Below are 19,710 nucleotides of genomic sequence, written 5' to 3'. Positions count from 1 at the left end.
CATGAAGCCCAGTTGAGGCCTTGGAACCCTCCCTTTGGGCCCAGTCTTCCAAGCAGCCCCCAACATAAAGCTGCCTGTGAGACCGGGCATCCCTGCTGCAAACACTGAGAAGCCGGAGGCCCGAATACAGGACCTGCCATGCAGGGGAATGGGAAGGAGAGTGGATGGGGTGGGAGTCAGGTGGGAACTGTGGCTGGGTGTGCCCGGGCTGCTAATTAAGCACACCCTACTCTCTCTGCTCCTGCTTGGTGCCTGTGTTTTCAGGAGTGAAACTATGCCTTTGGTGTGAATGAGAATCCAATAAGCAAAATTCTCTGGGGGGTTTCTGGGGAAGGAGAAGAGGAATAAGTAGACAAGACTCCAAAAAGAAGCCACCTGCCTCTCCCAGTCCTGGAAGGGCTTCAGGAGGGCAGGTCTGCAGGCACTGAGCTCAGGGCCAGCGGGAGGCCCTGGAGTTTGGCGGTCACAGAGTGTGGGGACCAGAGGAGAGCTAGCATTGCAGCCCCACCCCTAGGAAGGCCAAGCCATGGGATTACCGCTTGGAGCATTTTTCTAGGCTTAACAAAATTTTCCCTTATATTTGAAACACTGTTTAGGAATTTTTTCACCTGCTTTTCCCTCCATGTTAAAACATTTTTCTAAGTCATTAAGTGCTCATGTTGTAATTGTTAATGGCTACGTTCATTGTCTTTTTTGTTTTGTTTTGTTTTGTTTTGTTTTTGAGACAAGTCTTACTGTTGCCCAGGCTGGAGTGCAGTGGCACAATCTCAGCTCACTGCAGCCTCTGCCTCCTAGATTCAAGTGATTTTCCTGCCTCAGCCTCCTGAGTAGGTGGGATTACAGGCATATTTTACCACATCTGCCTAATTTTCATATTTTTAGTAGAGACAGGGTTTCGCCATGTTGGCCAGGCTGGCCTTGAACTCCTGACCTTGAGTGATCCGCTCTACCTTGACCTCCCAAAGTGCCGGGGTTACAGGCTTGAGCTACTGCGCCTGGCCTCATCATCTGCTTGTCGTACTTCATCCCACGTCTGGGCCCTGCCCTGGAAGAAACTGAGGGCCATCATGTTCTCAGGAGCCCAATGGCAGGCCTGTGTTAGCTCTGCCCATTTCCCTGCTTGTGGTTAGTGTTTGTTCACTCATTCATTCACTCAGCAGCTGCTGATGGAAGACTTTCCCTGTGCCAGGCTTTATACTGGCCTCTGAAGCAGTGATGCAAAACAGGAAATATTCTTACTCTCATGGGCTCACATTCTAGAGGGGAAAGAGAAAATACATGTGTACACCTGTCAGATGGAGAAAACCAAAGCAGGAGGAACTTGGGTGGTCAAGGGAGGAGTCCATGAGAAGGGGTGTGTGAGCGAAACTGGCAGGAGGCAAGGACAAGCCACGTGGGTATCTAGGGAGGGGCAGCTTCAGGGAGGCCCGAGCAGGGGGAAGGAGGTGCAGAAGGAGGAAGAGAGGACCAGAGGCTCAGGCACCAGACCATGAGGGCCTTGCTGGCCACCAGCTTTGACTCTCAGTGAGGTGGGAAGCTGTGGAAGTTTTCTCGGAAGGCGATGGGTCTGGGGATTTACTCGGTCATTCTGTGTACTGTGTACATTTGCTTGGTTTCCAGTGCGGGCTGTGATAAATAGCCTCGCAGCAAGTGCATTCATACAGGAACCTTACTCTGCATTTCCTTTCATTGGCTAGGGATAGATTCCTAGAGGTAGAATTCTGCTGCCAAGAAGTTGAGCAACTTTAAAATGCGTGCTCCTTGTGGCCAAATTATTTCCCAGAAGATTAATTGATTAATTTCCCAGCAATTATTATTATTATTTTTTAAACCAACTTATACTTCTAGTGTGGTCGGCTTGCTGGCATTGAGGTATGTGGTTGTTCAGCTCTGGGTTTTGTTTTTGTTTTTAGGAGATAGGGTCTTGCCTTTTTCGTAGGTCAGAGTGCAGCGGTGCTTTCACAGCTCACTGCAACCTTGAACTCCTGAGCTCAGTCCCCAGTTCTCCTGCCTCAGCCTCCTGAGAAGCTAGGACTACAGGTGTGCACCACTGCACCTGGCTAATTTTTCATTATGTTTTGTAGAGACAAGGTCTCCAGGCTGGTCTTGAACTCCAGGGCTCAGTCCCCAGTTCTCTTGTCTCAGCCTCCCAAGAAGCTAGGACTACAGGTGTGTACCACTGCACCTGGCTAATTTTTCATTATGTTTTGTAGAGACAAGGTCTCCAGGCTGGCCTTGAACTCCAGGGCTCAAGCGATCCTCCAGCCTTGGCCAACCCAAGTGCTAGGGTTATAGGCGTGAGCTGCCACACCCAGCTTAACTTTGCTTTTTCACTTTGCTAATACCTGGGAAGATGATCTTATTTCTTTGACTACAAGTGAGATTGAACATTCTTATGAATCGGTGGTTTGCATTTCATGTTTTATGATTATAGTCTTTTGCCTATTTATTGAGAGTTTAGTCTTTTTGTCTTTTGAATTTAGGTGAACTCTTTAAACCACTAGATTTTAAAAATATTAAAGCTTTATGAGCTGATGACATTTTTTTTTGAGAGGGTCTCACTCTGTTGCCCAGGATGGAGTACAGGGCCACAATCACACCTCACTGCAGCCTCTGCCTTGTCTCAAGCAGTCCTCCCACTTCAGCCTCCTGAGTAGCTGGGACTGTAGGCACACACTACCACAGTTGTTTACTTTTTGTATTTTTGTAGAGATGGGGTTTTGTCATGTTGCCCAGGCTGGTCTTGAAAGCCTGGGTTCAAGCAGTATACCTGTCTTGGCCTCTCAAAGTGTTGGGAATACAGGCTTGAGCCACTGTGCCAGGTCTATGAGTTGATTCTTAACGAGTAGTTCTGCCTCCCCACGATGTGCACTGCAACATGCTGGCTGGCTGTGTTGCTTGGTTGCAAAAGGGGTTGCGTGCTGCTACAGCTCTGTTTCTCTCCCATCCAAACCCCTGGATGTGGGACTGTGCCCCCTGGTGTCTGGGGCTCTGAGAGGGGCATTTTTACTTCCCTGTTTGCAAGAAGAGTTACATCCTATTCCATGTCCAAAGTGGATACTTCTTCACATCCTATTCCATGTCCAAAGTGAACACTTCTTCACATCCTATTCCATGTCCAAAGTGGACACTTCTTCACATCCTAGTCCATGTCCAAAGTGGATACTTCTTCACATCCTATTCCATGTCCAAAGTGAACACTTCTTCACATCCTATTCCATGTCCAAAGTGGACACTTCTTCACATCCTATTCCATGTCCAAAGTGAACACTTCTTCACATCCTATTCCATGTCCAAAGTGGACACTTCTTCACATCCTATTCCATGTCCAAAGTGAACACTTCTTCACATCCTAGTCCATGTCCAAAGTGGATACTTCTTCACATCCTATTCCATGTCCAAAGTGGACACTTCTTCACATCCTAGTCCATGTCCAAAGTGGATACTTCTTCACATCCTATTCCATGTCCAAAGTGAACACTTCTTCACATCCTATTCCATGTCCAAAGTGGACACTTCTTCACTTCCTAGTCCATGTCCAAAGTGGATACTTCTTCACATCCTATTCCATGTCCAAAGTGGACACTTCTTCACATCCTAGTCCATGTCCAAAGTGGATACTTCTTCACATCCTATTCCATGTCCAAAGTGAACACTTCTTCACATCCTATTCCATGTCCAAAGTGGACACTTCTTCACATCCTATTCCATGTCCAAAGTGGACACTTCTTCACATCCTAGTCCATGTCCAAAGTGGATACTTCTTCACATCCTATTCCATGTCCAAAGTGAACACTTCTTCACATCCTATTCCATGTCCAAAGTGGACACTTCTTCACTTCCTAGTCCATGTCCAAAGTGGATACTTCTTCACATCCTATTCCATGTCCAAAGTGGACACTTCTTCACATCCTAGTCCATGTCCAAAGTGGATACTTCTTCACATCCTATTCCATGTCCAAAGTGAACACTTCTTCACATCCTATTCCATGTCCAAAGTGGACACTTCTTCACATCCTAGTCCATGTCCAAAGTGGATACTTCTTCACATCCTATTCCATGTCCAAAGTGAACACTTCTTCACATCCTATTCCATGTCCAAAGTGGACACTTCTTCACATCCTATTCCATGTCCAAAGTGAACACTTCTTCACATCCTAGTCCATGTCCAAAGTGGATACTTCTTCACATCCTATTCCATGTCCAAAGTGGACACTTCTTCACATCCTAGTCCATGTCCAAAGTGGATACTTCTTCACATCCTATTCCATGTCCAAAGTGAACACTTCTTCACATCCTATTCCATGTCCAAAGTGGACACTTCTTCACATCCTAGTCCATGTCCAAAGTGGATACTTCTTCACATCCTATTCCATGTCCAAAGTGAACACTTCTTCACATCCTAGTCCATGTCCAAAGTGGATACTTCTTCACATCCTATTCCATGTCCAAAGTGAACACTTCTTCACATCCTAGTCCATGTCCAAAGTGAACACTTCTTCACATCCTAGTCCATGTCCAAAGTGAACACTTCTTCACATCCTATTCCATGTCCAAAGTGGACACTTCTTCACATCCTAGTCCATGTCCAAAGTGGATACTTCTTCACATCCTATTCCATGTCCAAAGTGAACACTTCTTCACATCCTAGTCCATGTCCAAAGTGAACACTTCTTCACATCCTAGTCCATGTCCAAAGTGGACACTTCTTCCTTTGCTCAGCATCCCATGCAGACTCAGTGGGTTACCTACCCCCATGGAAGGTGGCTATGGCCAAACACTTCTCCATGGACTACAGCCTGCTGGTCGTGGAGCAGCACACAGTGTTGCCCTCACTTTTGGGAAAGGGGCTAAGATGTTAGTATAACGTCCTTAATGGAAATCCACTCTTGTTTCAGGGTTTGCATCTACTAGATGCAAATCCTAGTAGGGTCAGGACTCCCTAGAAATTGATCCTTCTCATAGTTCTGTTGGGTCTCCCCTAAAATTAGTGTTGCAGGTAGGAAAAAAATAAGATGTTCTTTGGGTACCTTACTCTTAACTAAATGTGTCTTACCATGGACCAGATTACCATCTCCTGGTCTGAAGGCAGGTGATGAAGGGATAAGGAATCTACATTTGAGTATCAGTTGTTCAACCACAAGACCATAAATTGCTCCATGTACCGGGCTCCTTAAAATAGGGCTTATTTATGTTGCATTCTCTGGTTTTAGGCCTCGTACAGAGAAAAGGAAAAAGAGAAAATCTACTTCATAGAACTCGTAGCATCTGAAAGTCTAAAAAGTACTGCTTAGACTAAATATAGTGAGTTATCTCTTAGTTTGATCTTGAAGCTGTTTGATTTTTTTTTTTTAAATCTGTTTTAATATCCAAACTAATGGCATTGTGCGGTTGAGTCAGTGGATGGTTCAAGATGGCAATTTACAAAACTTGAAGTTTGTGACTTTCTCTTCCACTGTTTTTCCACATCTGGGTGGCTATTTTGAGAGCTGTGATTGCCCAGAGAGCCCCAGCTTACGGAATTGCCAGAACATTTGTGATTGCTTAGAAATCCCCTCAAGCCCAGCTGCATTTTCCTTGCACTACTGTGTCCTATCTCTTTATTTCTTGGATCCTGCACCTCAGCACAGCATAAGGGACACCTTACAACTCTGTAGGGCCTTCAGCCCTACAAAATTCTCCCCCTTTTCTGGCTGGGCACAATGGCTCACGCCTGTAATCCCAGCACTTTGGGAGGCCAAGGCAGGCGGATCAAAAGGTCAAGAGATCGAGACCATCCTGGCCAACATGGTGAAACCCCATCTCTACTAAAATACAAAAATTAGCTGGGCGTGGTAGCACGTGCCTGTAGTCCAAGCTATTTTAGGAGGCTGAGGCAGGAGGATTGCTTGAACCCGGGAGTTAAGTGAGCCAAGATCACGCCACTGCACTCCAGCCTGGCATCTGGCAACAGAGCAAGACCGTCTCAAAAAAAAAAAAAGAAATTCTCCCCCTTTTCTTTATCAGGCTGGGGACACAGATCAAGATTTCAAATACCTGCTTCTCTGTGGCCTTTCTTGATATGCCCACTGTCTCCAAGTAGGATTGATCACACCATTTTTGTGCGCCAGATAGAATTCTCTTCTGGCACCCGTCACAGTTATTGTATTAACATTAAGAAACATCCAGGCCAGGCATGTTAGCTCATGCCTGTCATTCCAGCCCTTTGGGAGGCCAAGGTAGAAGGATCATTTGAACCCGGGAGTTCGAGACCAGCCTGGGCAATATAGTAAAACCCTGTCTCTACAAAAAATTTTAAAAAATTAGCTGGGTGTGGTGGCCTATCGGTAGTCACAGCTACCCAAGAAGGTGAGATGGGTGGATCGCTTGAACCCAGGATTTGGAGGCTGTGGCGAGCCATGATTGCACCACTCCACTCTAGCTTGGGTGACAGAGCAAAACCCTGTCTCAAAAACAAGCCAAAACCCTGGTGTACCCTCTAGAAGTAGAGCTCTGGAGTCTTTGATTCCTAGCATGGGGCATGGGGTGCTGTGGATGCTGAGGAAGTGTCAATTCCATCCCCGCTGAGGCCATTCCTGATGCGTGCTGCTGCTGTTTCTGTAGAAATCGTGGATGGGAATGTGAAGATGACCCTGGGCATGATCTGGACCATCATTCTGCGCTTTGCCATCCAGGACATCTCTGTGGAAGGTAGGTTTCTGCTTTGTTCCATTCTGCCATCACCATCTCATCTTCCTCCCTGGGGTTAGCCTGGAGAACTCCGGCATCCAGCGCAATGGATGTTGATCAGGGGCCATGTCCCAGGCTTCTTGCTCATGTATTGGCTATCAGCCCTCTCTTCCATTCAATGTAGAAAAAAGAAGTATTTGCCATTCTGATTCTCATAGACATGTTGGCCCCAGGGAAACTCCCCACTTTGGGAAAGCCCAAGGCTGCCATGGGGAAGTATATTGGAAAACCCACCTGGCTCTTGGGTTGTTCGGGGGAAATAGTTGCCAGCTGCTGGGAGAAAGTGCCAGGAGGCGTGCTAACCCCATCCTCTACTTTGCTTCCATAGCACCCTCTAGTGGTCACTTCCCAGATCTGTAAGGTCCGTCATGGTCTGGAGAAGTGATCTCTAAACTTGATTCCACACTTAGGGTAGTTTTTGAGCTTTACATCTGCGATTCATGTATTTATCTTGCATGATAATAGTTGTGTATTTCTGTGCATGTGATAAAATACACATACTGAAACAAACTTGCAAGATGAGATGGAGGTATTTTTAAAATTTGTTTCAATGTCATAGAAATCATAAACTTTTTAATCAAATGAATTTCTTAATGAAAACCACGTGGATTCAGTTCAGCTGCTTTGTGATGGAAATCTTGGTTTGACACTGTGATACAGCAATGCGGAGGTCCAAGTTTGGGTTATAGGTACTTGGTATTTAGGGTGAAAGAGGGCCGTAGTACTCAACTGGAGTGCGGTTCTTGTTAATGATAATGGATGTAAATCCATTTCTCAAATAGCCTTCTTGATGATTTTGATTCTTTTGGGTGGACTTCTTGTCAGCTCTGAAGTCATCATTATATTAATCTTGTGATTTAGCTGATGAAGAGCTTAAGCTAAGCAGAAGCATTAGCGTTGGCGATTTTTACATTGTCTGCTTTTGCTTAGGTAGTTACGGTATTTGTAGGAACGCTTGAATGTCATTTTAAAGTCTGTTTTGTGCATTGAAAATAATTGAGATCATTCCTGAATCCAGTCCACTGGGTACCTTAACCTCCAGTTCACAGGCATGAACGTAGGGGTGTATTAGTCCATTTTCATGTTGCTGGTAAAGACATACCCAAGCCTGGGTAATTTATAAAGAAAAAGAGGTTTAATGGGCTCACAGTTCCACATGGTTGGAGAGGCCTCACAGTCATGGTGAAAGAGCAAGAGAGAGTGAAGGGACCTTTTATATGATGGCTGGCAAAGAGAAAATGAGAGCCAGGAGCACAAGGAAATTCCTTAGAAAACCATCAGAGCTCATGAGACTTACCCACTGCCATGAGAACAGTGTGGGAGAAACAGCCCCCACGATTCAATTATCTCCCACCAATTCCCTCCCACAACATGTGGGAATTGTGGGAGCTGCAATTCAAGATAAGATTTGGACCAGGGACACAGCCAAAGCATATCAGCGGGTAGTGTGGTTTGCAATCTCTTCTGTGCTAGGAGCTCCATGAGCCCCCTCAGTTGCCTGCCTAACCTCACAGACACATGGCTGCTTAACCCACAGATGGCAGCAGTATTGATCCATGTAGTAAATATAAGGAAACCTCATTTTTTAGATCAAAACAGAATCTATATAGGAGTCCCAGTGCTTTCTTCTCACTCAGCTGTGTGCATCCCCTAGGCTGTGGGATCCCCTGTCTGGAGACCCCTGGATGTGTAGCTTTCCTAGACCAATCAAACCTTCCTCCCCAACCTGATAGAGGTTGCCGACTTATTTTGTATCATTACCATTTCTTTGAATAATAGAAAGTAGGGGGGATAATTCTTGAAGTTTGAAAAGCTGCCGTCTCAAAATTTACATGTGTCACACAACTAGCTCTGAAAAGCTTCTCAGCTGGTGTTTTCTGTTTCTCAAAGAACTTCTCAAACTTTGTCAAGGGAAAGACTTGATGGCCAGGGGTCCTCCTTCAGTGGCTTCGGGGTTGGCATCTAGGGGTCACCGTGGGGCCTCCCATGACCTGGTGCCCTTCCCTACCCCCACTGAATCAGCCCTCTGACCTCACTGCCCATTCCCCTCCCCACAGAGACTTCAGCCAAGGAAGGGCTGCTCTTGTGGTGTCAGAGAAAGACAGCTCCTTACAAAAACGTCAACATCCAGAACTTCCACATAAGGTGAGTGCTGGGGGCCGAGGGGCTCTCACAGAACCTGGCCGCCTCTCCCACGAGCTCCCAGACCCCCTTGGCTGGGTCAGTCTCAGCTTAGAACAAAGTGGAGTGCGTTGGGGGAAGAAGCAGCTTTCTTTGGGAAGGGGATGTGGCCGTTCCTCTGAATCCCCCGTCTCTCTCTCTGCAGTGTCTAAGACAGGGCTGTTGCCTGATATACCTTTGGTTGATGCTTTTGCTCCTGGGAGTGCCTCCAAGGAAAATTCCAGGAAGTCCCAGTCCAGGGCTCTGGAACAGCAGACTAGGGCCATAGGCCTTGGTGGTGGGGGAGGGTTGGATGTGGCAGGTTTATCTCAACTTGGCAACCTGCCCGCAAAGTCCTGAGCCCAGTGCCTGGGATTGTGGCAGGAAGAAATGGCCCTTCCCATCCTGTCTTCTAACTCCTGCCCCAGAGAGCTCTGTGTGTCTATCCCTCTGGAGTCCAGGAGACTCCTGCTTTGCCCCGGTTAGTGCTTGGCTGCCCATTTGTTCAGCCCCATTGACCAGCTGCCCCTTCTTCTCTCTCCCCGGGCAGCTGGAAGGATGGCCTTGGCTTCTGTGCCTTGATCCACCGACACCGGCCTGAGCTGATTGACTATGGGAAGCTGCGGAAGGTATGTGTGCTTCTGGTCCCTGGTGGGTAGGGTGGGAAAAGAGCAGGACTAGGATCCTTTTGTGACAGTCCATGGTCCAACCTGAGTGGCGTTGGCCTCTTAGACTACGGCAGAGCCCCAACTCAAGGTGACGAGAAAAGCACCTTCCCCATGAGGGCAGCTACCGTACCCTTGTGCGTGGTGTGTGTACTTGAACACATACACAGCCCACAAGGAAAAATAGCATAGCTGTGGCAGCAGCTTTGTCAGAGGGATGGAATGATACATGGTGTTTCTCCCTTCTGTTTTTCTTGGATTTGTAAGGGGGAGACACTATTTTCATAATTTAAAACATCGCATATTCTAAGAGACGTTTCATCCTCACCTTGTCCTTGAGCTGCCATGCGGTCCTGGGCAGCTTGTCCCCCCCTCGTGGGTTGCTTTCCTTTATTGCTTAAGTTTGGGGGATTTTCTTTTGGTTTCACTCCCGCCTTCAGCATGAAGCTAGTGATTTTCTTGAGCGGGTGTGTGGAGCGGAGACAGATGAGGGGGTGGGAGCTGTGCTTCTAGCCTCATGGTGGTTCTGAGGGTCTGAGGTGGTTGGAACACACTGCCCTGGACCTTGGAGAAGCCTGTCCTGGACCTTCTGACCACTCTGCAGGTTCCCTCCTGGACCCTCTGACCACTCTGCAGGTTCCCTCCTGGACCCTCTGACCACTCTGCAGGTTCCCTCCTGGACCCTCTGACCACTCTGCAGGTTCCCTCCTGGACCCTCTGACCACTCTGCAGGGTCCCTCCTGGACCCTCTGACCACCCTCTCCAGGTTCCCTCCTGGACCCTCTGACCACTCTGCAGGTTCCCTCCTGGACCCTCTGACCACTCTGCAGGTTCCCTCCTGGACCCTCTGACCACCCTCTCCAGGTTCCTTCTGACCACACTGTCCAAGTTCCCTCTGACCGCACTGTCCAGGTTCCCTCTGACCACACTGTCCAGGTTCCCTCTGACCACCCTCTCCAGGTTCCCTCTGACCACACTGTCCAAGTTCCCTCTGACCGCACTGTCCAGGTTCCCTCTGACCGCACTGTCCAGATTCCCTCTGACCGCACTGTCCAGGTTCCCACTGACCGCCCTCTCCAGGTTCCCTCTGACCGCCCTCTCCAGGTTCCCACTGACCGCCCTCTCCAGGTTCCCTCTGACCGCCCTCTCCAGGTTCCCACTGACCGCACTGTCCAGGTTCCCTCTGACCGCACTGTCCAGGTTCCCTCTGACCGCACTGTCCAGGTTCCCTCTGACCGCACTGTCCAGGTTCCCTCTGACCGCACTGTCCAGGTTCCCACTGACCGCACTGTCCAGGTTCCTTCTGACCGCACTGTCCAGGTTCCCTCTGACCGCCCTCTCCAGGTTCCCTCTGACCGCCCTCTCCAGGTTCCCTCTGACCGCCCTCTCCAGGTTCCCTCTGACCGCCCTCTCCAGGTTCCCTCTGACCGCACTGTCCAGGTTCCCTCTGACCGCACTGTCCAGGTTCCCACTGACCGCACTGTCCAGGTTCCCTCTGACCGCCCTCTCCAGGTTCCCTCTGACCGCACTGTCCAGGTTCCCTCTGACCACCCTCTCCAGGTTCCCTCTGACCACACTCTCCAGGTTCCCTCTGACCGCACTCTCCAGGTTTCCTCTTGGTCCATCTTGGTGCCAAGAGGCTGTGTGGCATGGCCATCCAGGGAAAGGCCCTTCCCATGTCCCCAGTTGGTGACCTGGAGTTGGGGTTGGAAGGTTGCTTGTCTTGCTCAAACCTCTTGGCACGGGGGGACTTCAAGGAGCGGCTGGACGTGTGTGTGTGTACTTCACCTTGACACTGGAGAGCACACTGTCCAGTATAGCTCCTGCCTTGCCTCGGCCTCCAGGAAGGGCTTCTCGATGGCCAGGAGAGGTTTAATATTGCTTCCAGCAGCCCTTAGTAAACAGGTATAACTATCACAGAATAGGTTCTATAATTTTTTTTTGAGAAGGGGTCTTGCTCTGTCAACCAGGCTGTAGTGCAATGGCACAATCTCGGCTCACTGCAACCTCCGCCTCCCAGGTTCAGTCCCACTCAGCCTCCTGAGTAGCCAGGACACGCCACCACACCCAGCTAATTTTTGTATTTTTAGTAGAGACGGGGTGTCATCGTGTTGGCCAGGCTGGTCTAGAACTCCTGACCTCAGGTAATCTGCCTGCCTCGGCCTCCCAAAGTACTGGGATTACCGGCGTCAGCCACCTTGCCTGGCCTGTATACCCTTGTATCCAGCTTATTTCACCTAACATAACATTCTCAAAGTTCATCCACGTTGCAGCATGTGTCAGAATTTCCCACCTTGTTAAGGCTGAAAAGATTCCATTATACGTGTCACCGCATCTGCTGTCTGTTCATCCACTGATGGCCACTTGTATTGCTTTCACCTCTTGGCTGCCATGAGCAATGGACGAATGACTATCTCTTTGAGAACTTGCTTTCAATTATTTTGAGTATCTCTTCACAAGTGGAATTGTGGGACCATGTAACCCCATGTTTAATTTTTTGAGGAACCGCTATCCTGTTCTCACAGCAGCTGTACCATTTGACATTCCACCTACGTTTACGCTGCCTTCATTGCACAAGGATTACAGCTTCTCAGCATCCTCGCCGATCCCCGCTAAGTGTTCTTGAGAAGGTAGCAGGAGCCAGAACAGTCCAACACTGTGGCTATTTAAAGGAGCCCCCAAATTTCATGGAATGTGAGCACCAAAGAGGCTCCTGCTCCAAACCTTGACTAGTTCAGAGTTTAGAACTAGTCCAACTCTTGAGTTATGGATATAGAAGCTGAGGTCAGGTTAGCTGCCTACAAGTCCCACTGGCTGGAGGCAGAGCTGAAACCAGAAGCCAGGATGTTTGGTGACTGGGCCAGTGCCCTGCTCCTAGCATGCATTTTTGTTTTTGAGATGGAGTTTCACTCTTGTTACCCAGGCTGGAGTGCAGTGGCACCATCTCAGCTCACCACAACTTCTGCCTCCCAGGTTCAAGTGATTCTCCTGTCTCAGCCTCCCAAGTAGCTGGGATTAGAGGCATGCACCACCATGCCCAGCTAATTGTATTTTTAGTAGAGACAGGGTTTCTCCATGTTGGTCAGGCTGGTCTTGAACTCCTGACCTCCGGTGATTTGCCCACCTCAGCCTCCCAAATTGCTGCGATTACAGTTGAGAGCCACCACACCTGGCCCCTAGCACACATTTCTTAGCAGCTTTTTCCTACCCTTGACTCAGGCTGCAGACTAATACCCTTTGCCCATTTTCCTGACAATCTGAAGCTTGAAGGGGGAAAGAGAAGGCTTTAAACCCCCAACTAGTGAGCCCCATTAGTGTGACCAGCCTTCTGCATCTGGTGCTGCCCCCTGCGGACTGAGCTGGGGCTGGGAGAAAGTCCCCTCTGCTCTCCAGTTTGGGTGACCACACAATTGAGAGTAGCCAGTGACTTGTCATGGCTCTCACTGTAACATCCCTCCCTCCTTTTCTCCCTGTAGGATGATCCGCTCACAAATCTGAACACGGCTTTTGACGTGGCAGAGAAATACCTGGACATCCCCAAGATGCTGGATGCCGAAGGTGAAAGGCACTCTTCTTCCGTGTCTCTTGCCTATGCCCAGTGGCTAAGAAGGGGTGGACCCCAGCAGTCCGGGGCTGGACAGGAGGAGGCCTAGTCTTCTGGGACCACAGTTAAGGAGCATGAGGATCGCAGCCTCTTGGGGATTCTTCCATCATTCCCTGAGATTCGGAGGGAGAGGTGTCAGCTGATCCTACAAAGGGCTTAGGGGCTGTTCTTTCATTGATTGCCTGAGGATGGTTCTCATCTGTGCCTTGGAGTCAGAGTAGTGGGTGCTGGGATGTGGGAGAGTGTGTCCTTGTTGTCCAGCACAGTTTGGGATGAGAAGTTCCCCTAGCTGAGAGGTACACTGTCCTAACCCTCTGAGCCCTGGGTTGTCTTAGCATTTCCTCTATGGCCCAGCTCTGACTAGGGCTGGCTGGGCATGGTACTTGCTTGTGTCTGTAACCTTCTAGTGCCTTCTGAGGAGGGTGCTAGAGAGCCATGGCCTGGACTTTCTCAGTAGTGGAAGTGTCCAGTTCTGACTTGCTGGGCAGATCCTAGCCAGAGGAAGTGGCTTCCATGTAGGGAAGGAGGGGGCCCAAGTTGAATATTGACTTTTCTGTTCCTCACTGAGGCCTTGATGTCCCAGATGCTGCTAGCCAGGACGTCTGGATGGGTACAGGTTCAGGGTTTGATGCTAGAACATCCTCACCAAAGATTGGGCCTGGGGCTGGAAACCCAGTTCTTCCTGGCTACTAACCCTGCCGTCGCTGTGCAGAGGAGTTCTGATGGGGTGAAAGGGGCTGTGGGGGGAAGGGAAGCATCTGAGCACATAGGGGGCTGTGGGCTCATGAAGCCAGGGCTGGCAGCTCCAGGCTGGGGTCAGGCTGGGTCTTCTTGTCCTACCTCTGCCCTTGCCCCTTGGGAGGAGCCTGACTCTCCACAGTTGCTCCCCCATGTGTTCTCCTTGGCCCCAGCTGCTCAGTGTTGAGGGGCCAGAAAGAGGTTTGGGGACAGGAAAAGACAATGGTGGGGTCCAGAATTGCTCCCTGCTCCTCTGCGCCACCAGTGGTTGTTTTTTTTTTTTTAATTTTCTTTGAGATGGGGTCTCACTCTGTCACCCAGGCTAAAGTTCAATGATGTGATCTCGGCTCACCGTAACCTCCGCCTCCTTGTTTCAAGCGATTCTCCTGCCTCAGCCTCCTGAGTAGCTGGGATTACAGGTGTCCGCCACCACGCCTGGCTAACTTTTGTATTTTTAGTAGAGGTAGGATTACGCCATGTTGGCCAGGCTGGTATCAAACTCCTGATCTCAAGTGATCTGCCTGGGCCTCCCAAAGCCATCAGTGGCTTTTAAATTTCAAAAGGTCATTAGGAAAATTTTCACACACTAAAAACCCAGGCAAAAGCAAAAAAAGAACAACATAATGAGCTTTCCTATTTCCATCACCCAGAAAAAATGGTATGGATGTCTTGTCACCCTTTATTTTTTTGTTATTTTCTATGTTGAAGTATCTTAAAGCAATTCTGAGATCTCACGTCATTTTACCACTGCACACCTCTGAATACATACCTTAAAAATAGAGTTGTTTTCTTAGGCAACAACAAAGTTTTTACTTTTAGCAAATTGATCATTCCTTTTGATACCCAGTTCATAATCAAATTTCCCTAATTCCCTAAGACATTTCTTGGAGGGTTGGTTGGTTTTCATCAGAATCCAAACTAGCTCCATACTGGCGTTCAGCTGTGTTTCCGGCATCTTTTCCCGTCTGTAGCACTTCTCTCCTCCCTGTGACCCCTTTTATTCCTGCCATTGAACTTGTGGGAGGAACGGGGCCTGCTGTCCTGTAGGAAATTCCTTATCCTGGGTTTGTCTGCCTCACTGGGGCTTCATTTCATGCACGTGTTCCTCTACTTAGATTTTCATAAGCAGAAGTTAATGCCAAAGGCTGGTTAGATTTGGGCTCAACTTTTTGGCAAGAAGACTTGGTGGTGCAGTGAGCTGCTTTCTGCATCACATCGCGGGTGTGTGGTGTTCTTGGAACCAGCTGGCTTTAACTCCACATTTTTCTTGACAGACATCGTTGGAACTGCCCGACCGGATGAGAAAGCCATCATGACTTATGTGTCTAGCTTCTACCACGCCTTCTCTGGAGCCCAGAAGGTACCCGGGGCCCCCTGCTCCTTCCATGCCCAGCACACCTCCTGCTGGACCCCAAATCATGCCCTCCTGCCCACCCTGCCTCTCCTGGTGACAGGTACCTGGATGGTCTGGTCTCTTGGACAGAGGCAGCCCCTGGTTCTGAAGTGGTGTGTTGTTCTTACCCGGCTCCTCTCCCACCCATCTCCCTCTCTCATCTTCTACTGGGAACAAGAAAATTGGGCAACGGCTCCCCTTCTAGGACCCAGATGACTGGCTTAAGCAGGAAGGGCTGTGTGCATGTGGCAGCCTGGGTAGTTCTGGGCTACTGGAAGGTGGGCAGGAGCAGCCCTTCTATGCCCACCTCTGTTGAAGCCCCTGGCTCGACAGAGCAGCTGGGGTTCCCTTAGAGAGCCAATGTTGGGGGCCACCTCCTGTCTTCACTTACCCACTTGGCAAAGGCATCACAAAGCCCCACCTTTCTCCTGCTCACGGGCATGACTTAGATCTGTCCTCAGCCCCTTTGGGCTCTGGTGCCTTCTCCTGTATCCTGCTGGGGACTCACATGCGGTCATGCTGCGCTCTCTTCTCAGACAAAAGCAGCACCTCTGGAACGGAGATGGGGTGGGCAGCTGGGAGTCCCTTCAAGTGTCCTGGCCCAGTTTTGCTCCGGGAGGCCTGAGGTTACAGTCCAGTCGTGCAGGTTCCACACCACACAAGGGTACCACGACTAGAGGGCACTGTTGATGCTGCAGACTTTGAAGATTTGAACATTTTCATCACCAGCCTTAGGCAGCAGACACCCCTCCCCCAGACCTCCCTGGCAGGCAGGACCCCAGAAGCAGCACAACATTGCCATGAACACAGAACCTTCACGTCTCATGCAGATCTCCTGCCCTCCGCATAGCGTCTGAGTGACTGTCTTAAGATACATGATGGGGCCGAGTGTGGTGCCTCACGTCTGTAATCTCAGCACTTTGGGAGGCCGAGGCAGGCAGATCACTTGAGGCCAGGAGTTCGAGACCAGCCTGGCCAACATGGTGAAAACCTGTCTCTACTAAAAATACAAAAATTAGCTGGGCATGGTGGTACACGCCTGTAATCCCAGCTACTCGGGAGGCTGAGGCTGGAGAATCACTTGAACCTGGGAGGCGGAGGTTGCAGTGAGATTGTGTCACTGCACTCCAGCCTGGGTGACAGAATGAGACTCTGCCTCAAAAACAAAACGAAACAAAACAAAAGCATGATGGGAGCCCCACCCTCTCCTACCTCCCCTGTGCCATCCCTGCCTCAGACTCTGCTCACCTCCCACCCTCTCCCTTCCTCCCTGACTATCTCATTTTTTCTCTTTCCGCTCATTCCCTCCTTTTCTGTCCGTCTGTCTGTCTGTCTGTGTCCTCTCCGTCCACCTTGGCTGTTTGGGTTTATTCTGTGCTGCTGCCGCTGCCTACTTTCTCCTCTCAACCTCTTCTCCTTCTCTGTGCAGATGTGTAGGCACGCTAAGGCCGGATGGGAAGGCCGTGTGACCTAATGTTTCATGTCACGGCCACGCCTTCTCGGGTGCGCAGAAGGTGAGCTCTCCCTCGGCCTCCTCCACTTTCCCCTCTTGCCCACCTCTTCCGTCCTCCCTGGACACCCCAGCAGCAGGCCCTGGGATGGAAGGAGGGACTAGAGAAGCCCCTCCTCCTCTTGCAGGGGGACAGGACTCTGAACTTTGGCCAGGACACTTGAAGATGCCAGAGAACCCCAGCCTCTGAATGACCTCCCATGTCTCTGTCCCTATGCCCTGGGCATAGCGGATACCACAAGCGGGAAAGAAGCTTGTGGTCTCAGCTTCTTCCCTGCACCTCGCATCCAGAGTCCTTATTCCAGGCAGCACAGATCTTGGCGGTGCTATTTCCTTAAAAATCCAGGATCTCTTCCCACCCTCTCTCTCCCTCCTTCCTGCTTGAGCAAGGCCATCCTCACAAATTTAGCCAGCAGCCACAGCAGGGAGAAGTCTTCCTGCCTTCTCCAGGGTGTCCGGGCCAGAGCCCTGCCTGATGCTTCCCAACCGGGCTGCCATGGATAGTTGTGCAGGTTGCAGACTGCACACGAATGCCGTGTGTGTGGTGGTAGATGGAGATTTAAATATTGATTACTAATTGATCCTGTAGATGGCAGTGAAAATGTCTTCTAACAAAATCAGTAGGACATTTTCCCAGTAGAAGTGCCCTGGGGAAGAGGTTAAAAATGATCCAGAGACACCATATGGGCTGGCAGCAGCCCTGTTCCCTGCCCGGTTGGATGCCCAAGACCCTCCTGACCTTCCTTCCAGGGCTCACTGGTGCGGGCCAGAGACAGGAGAGCAGCCCCGTCTGGAGGCTCCTTCTCATAGGTGTCCACTCAGCCTGCCAGCCCCTCTCAGCCCCTCCTCTGGCCTTCCTTCCATGTCCTCTTTGTCCTTCCCACCTCTCCGGCTGCTCTTCCTGTGGCCTCCCTGGCCCCTTGCAGCCGAGCATGAGCAGCTTCTCTCCCTTGCCTTGATTGGCCTTCTGGCCTGATAGCCATGGGCAAGCACCTGCCTGTGTCCATGGCAAGGCTGAGCTCTGCTGTGGGCTTTCCCTCTTCCCAAAGCCCTTTCCTCCTCTTCTATCCTCTCTCCTCCTTCAGGGATCTGTTCTGGGCTTCATGCCCGCCCACGCTGGCCTTCCCTGTCTCTGAAGCCTTCTCTGTGTCCTGGCTGGTGACAAAGCCTGGAAGGGAGTGTGAGATGCGTGTGGGTGAAGTGGGTGTGAGGGTGTGCGTGGTGTGCATGGGCATGGGGCTCTGAGGCGTGTGTGGTTTGAGGTGAGTGTGGGGTGGGAGGTGTGGTGGGTGAGATGCCCGGTATGGGGGTGTGGGTATGGGGTGGATGTGTGAGGTGTGGTGTGTGTATGGTTGGATTTGGTGTGTGAGGGGGGGTGTGTGTGTGTGAGGGGGTGTATGGGTGTGGGGACTCTGTTGTGTGTGTGTTGTGTAGGAGGTGTGCATGCATGAGGTTTGGGAATGGTGTGGAAGGGTGTGGTGTGTGAGGTATGTGTATATGAGGTATGTGGGGTCTGGGTGTGGTGTGAGTTGTGTGGTATGTGTGTGTGGTGTGGAGGGGTGTGCTGTGGGTGTGAGGCATGGAGTGGTGTGGTATGAGGTGTGGCATGTGTGTGTGTGGTATGTGGAGGGTGTGGTGTGCTGTGGGTGTGGGGTGTGTGGTGTGCTGTGGGTGTGAGGTATAGTGTGGGGTGTGTGGTGTGCTGTGGGTGTGAGGTGTAGAGTGTGGAGTGTGTGGTGTGCTGTGGGTGTGAGGTGTAGAGTGGGATGTGTGTGTGGTGCTGTGGGTGTGAGGTGTGGCGTGTGTGTGGTGTGCTGTGGGTGTGAGGTGTAGAGCGGGGTATGTGGTGTGCTGTGGGTGTGAAGTGCAGTGTGAGGTGTAGAGTGTGTGGTGTGGAGGGTGTGATGTGCTGTGGGTGTGAGGTGTAGAGCGGGGTATGTGGTGTGCTGTGGGTGTGAAGTGCAGTGTGAGGTGTAGAGTGTGGGGTGTGTTTGTGGTGTGCTGTGGGTGTGAGGCGTAGAGTGCGGAGTGTGTGTGTGGTGTGCTGTGGGTGTGAGGTGTAGAGTGTGGGGTGTGTTTGTGGTGTGCTGTGGGTGTGAGGCGTAGAGTGCGGAGTGTGTGTGTGGTGTGCTGTGGGTGTGAGGCATAGAGTGTGGGGTGTGTTTGTGGTGTGAGGTGTAGAGTGAGGTGTGTGTGTGTGGTGTGTAATGTGGCAAGTGGTGTGTGTGTGTGTGGTGTGAAGGGAAGTGCTGTGTGTGTGAGGGTTGTATGTGGGGTGTGGGTGACAGCCTGCTCCCCCTCCCAAATCTCATGCCCCTCCTTCCCATGCCCTCCTCCCTTTCACTCATCCCTGTTGCAACCATTTCACGCTGCTTTTGTCCACACCTGAGGGCAAGGTCACAGCTGGGTTGGTGGTGGTGGTGGTCGTCCTCTCATGTCCTGGTCAGGGGTCTGACCCAGAGTTGCTCCCACCATGTCTAAGGCAACTGCTTGGAGCTGAGCAGGATCGGGGGAACCCCTGCCTTGCCTTTTGTGGTGGGGCTGATGGAGGAGGAGGACTCCTCCTGACTCTCACACTCCTGTCTTGTCTGTCTCGGGACTGGCACTGATGGGGGAAATCTTCCAAAACCCATGCACAGTGCCCTCCATCCTCTCCACTGTCTTTCTGTCACTCAACCTCATACGGTGGAACAGAAAGGCTGCAGCGCCTAATGCGTGTGTGCACATGGTGCACAGCTCGTGGGCCTGTGCAGGCACATGCTGTGTGAGTCTGTGTACTGATTTCACTTATTCGATGAGGACCAACCGCTGTTTGACAGGTGGGTTTTGGTTCTAATTCTTCCTCTGCTTTCCTCTCCCTTCCTCTTCCCTTACAGGGACTTAGAATGGGTGGAGAGCATGAAGATTTTGT

The 19,710-nt window shown here is 50.6% G+C and overlaps 1 protein-coding gene across 10 annotated transcripts in view; it reads left to right on the top strand.

Annotated features, from left to right (window-relative positions):
- Window positions 1-19,710, top strand: part of ACTN1 (actinin alpha 1) — a 109,044-nt gene that overhangs the window by 66,827 nt on the left and 22,507 nt on the right. For all 10 annotated transcript variants that reach the window (XM_035260809.3, XM_078335233.1, XM_035260808.3 and 7 more), the window contains exons 4-8: window positions 6,604-6,690; window positions 8,787-8,874; window positions 9,440-9,518; window positions 13,031-13,112; window positions 15,171-15,256. In XM_035260809.3, coding sequence (XP_035116700.3) covers window positions 6,604-6,690; window positions 8,787-8,874; window positions 9,440-9,518; window positions 13,031-13,112; window positions 15,171-15,256 — 422 coding nt within the window. The remainder of the gene's footprint in view (window positions 1-6,603; window positions 6,691-8,786; window positions 8,875-9,439; window positions 9,519-13,030; window positions 13,113-15,170; window positions 15,257-19,710) is intronic.

The sequence above is a fragment of the Callithrix jacchus genome, chromosome 8 (genome assembly GCF_049354715.1).
Source record: "Callithrix jacchus isolate 240 chromosome 8, calJac240_pri, whole genome shotgun sequence".
Taxonomy (NCBI): Eukaryota; Metazoa; Chordata; class Mammalia; order Primates; family Cebidae; genus Callithrix; species Callithrix jacchus.
The sequence above is the reverse complement of the archived record's forward strand: the minus strand, read 5'-3'. Positions and strand labels throughout refer to the sequence as shown.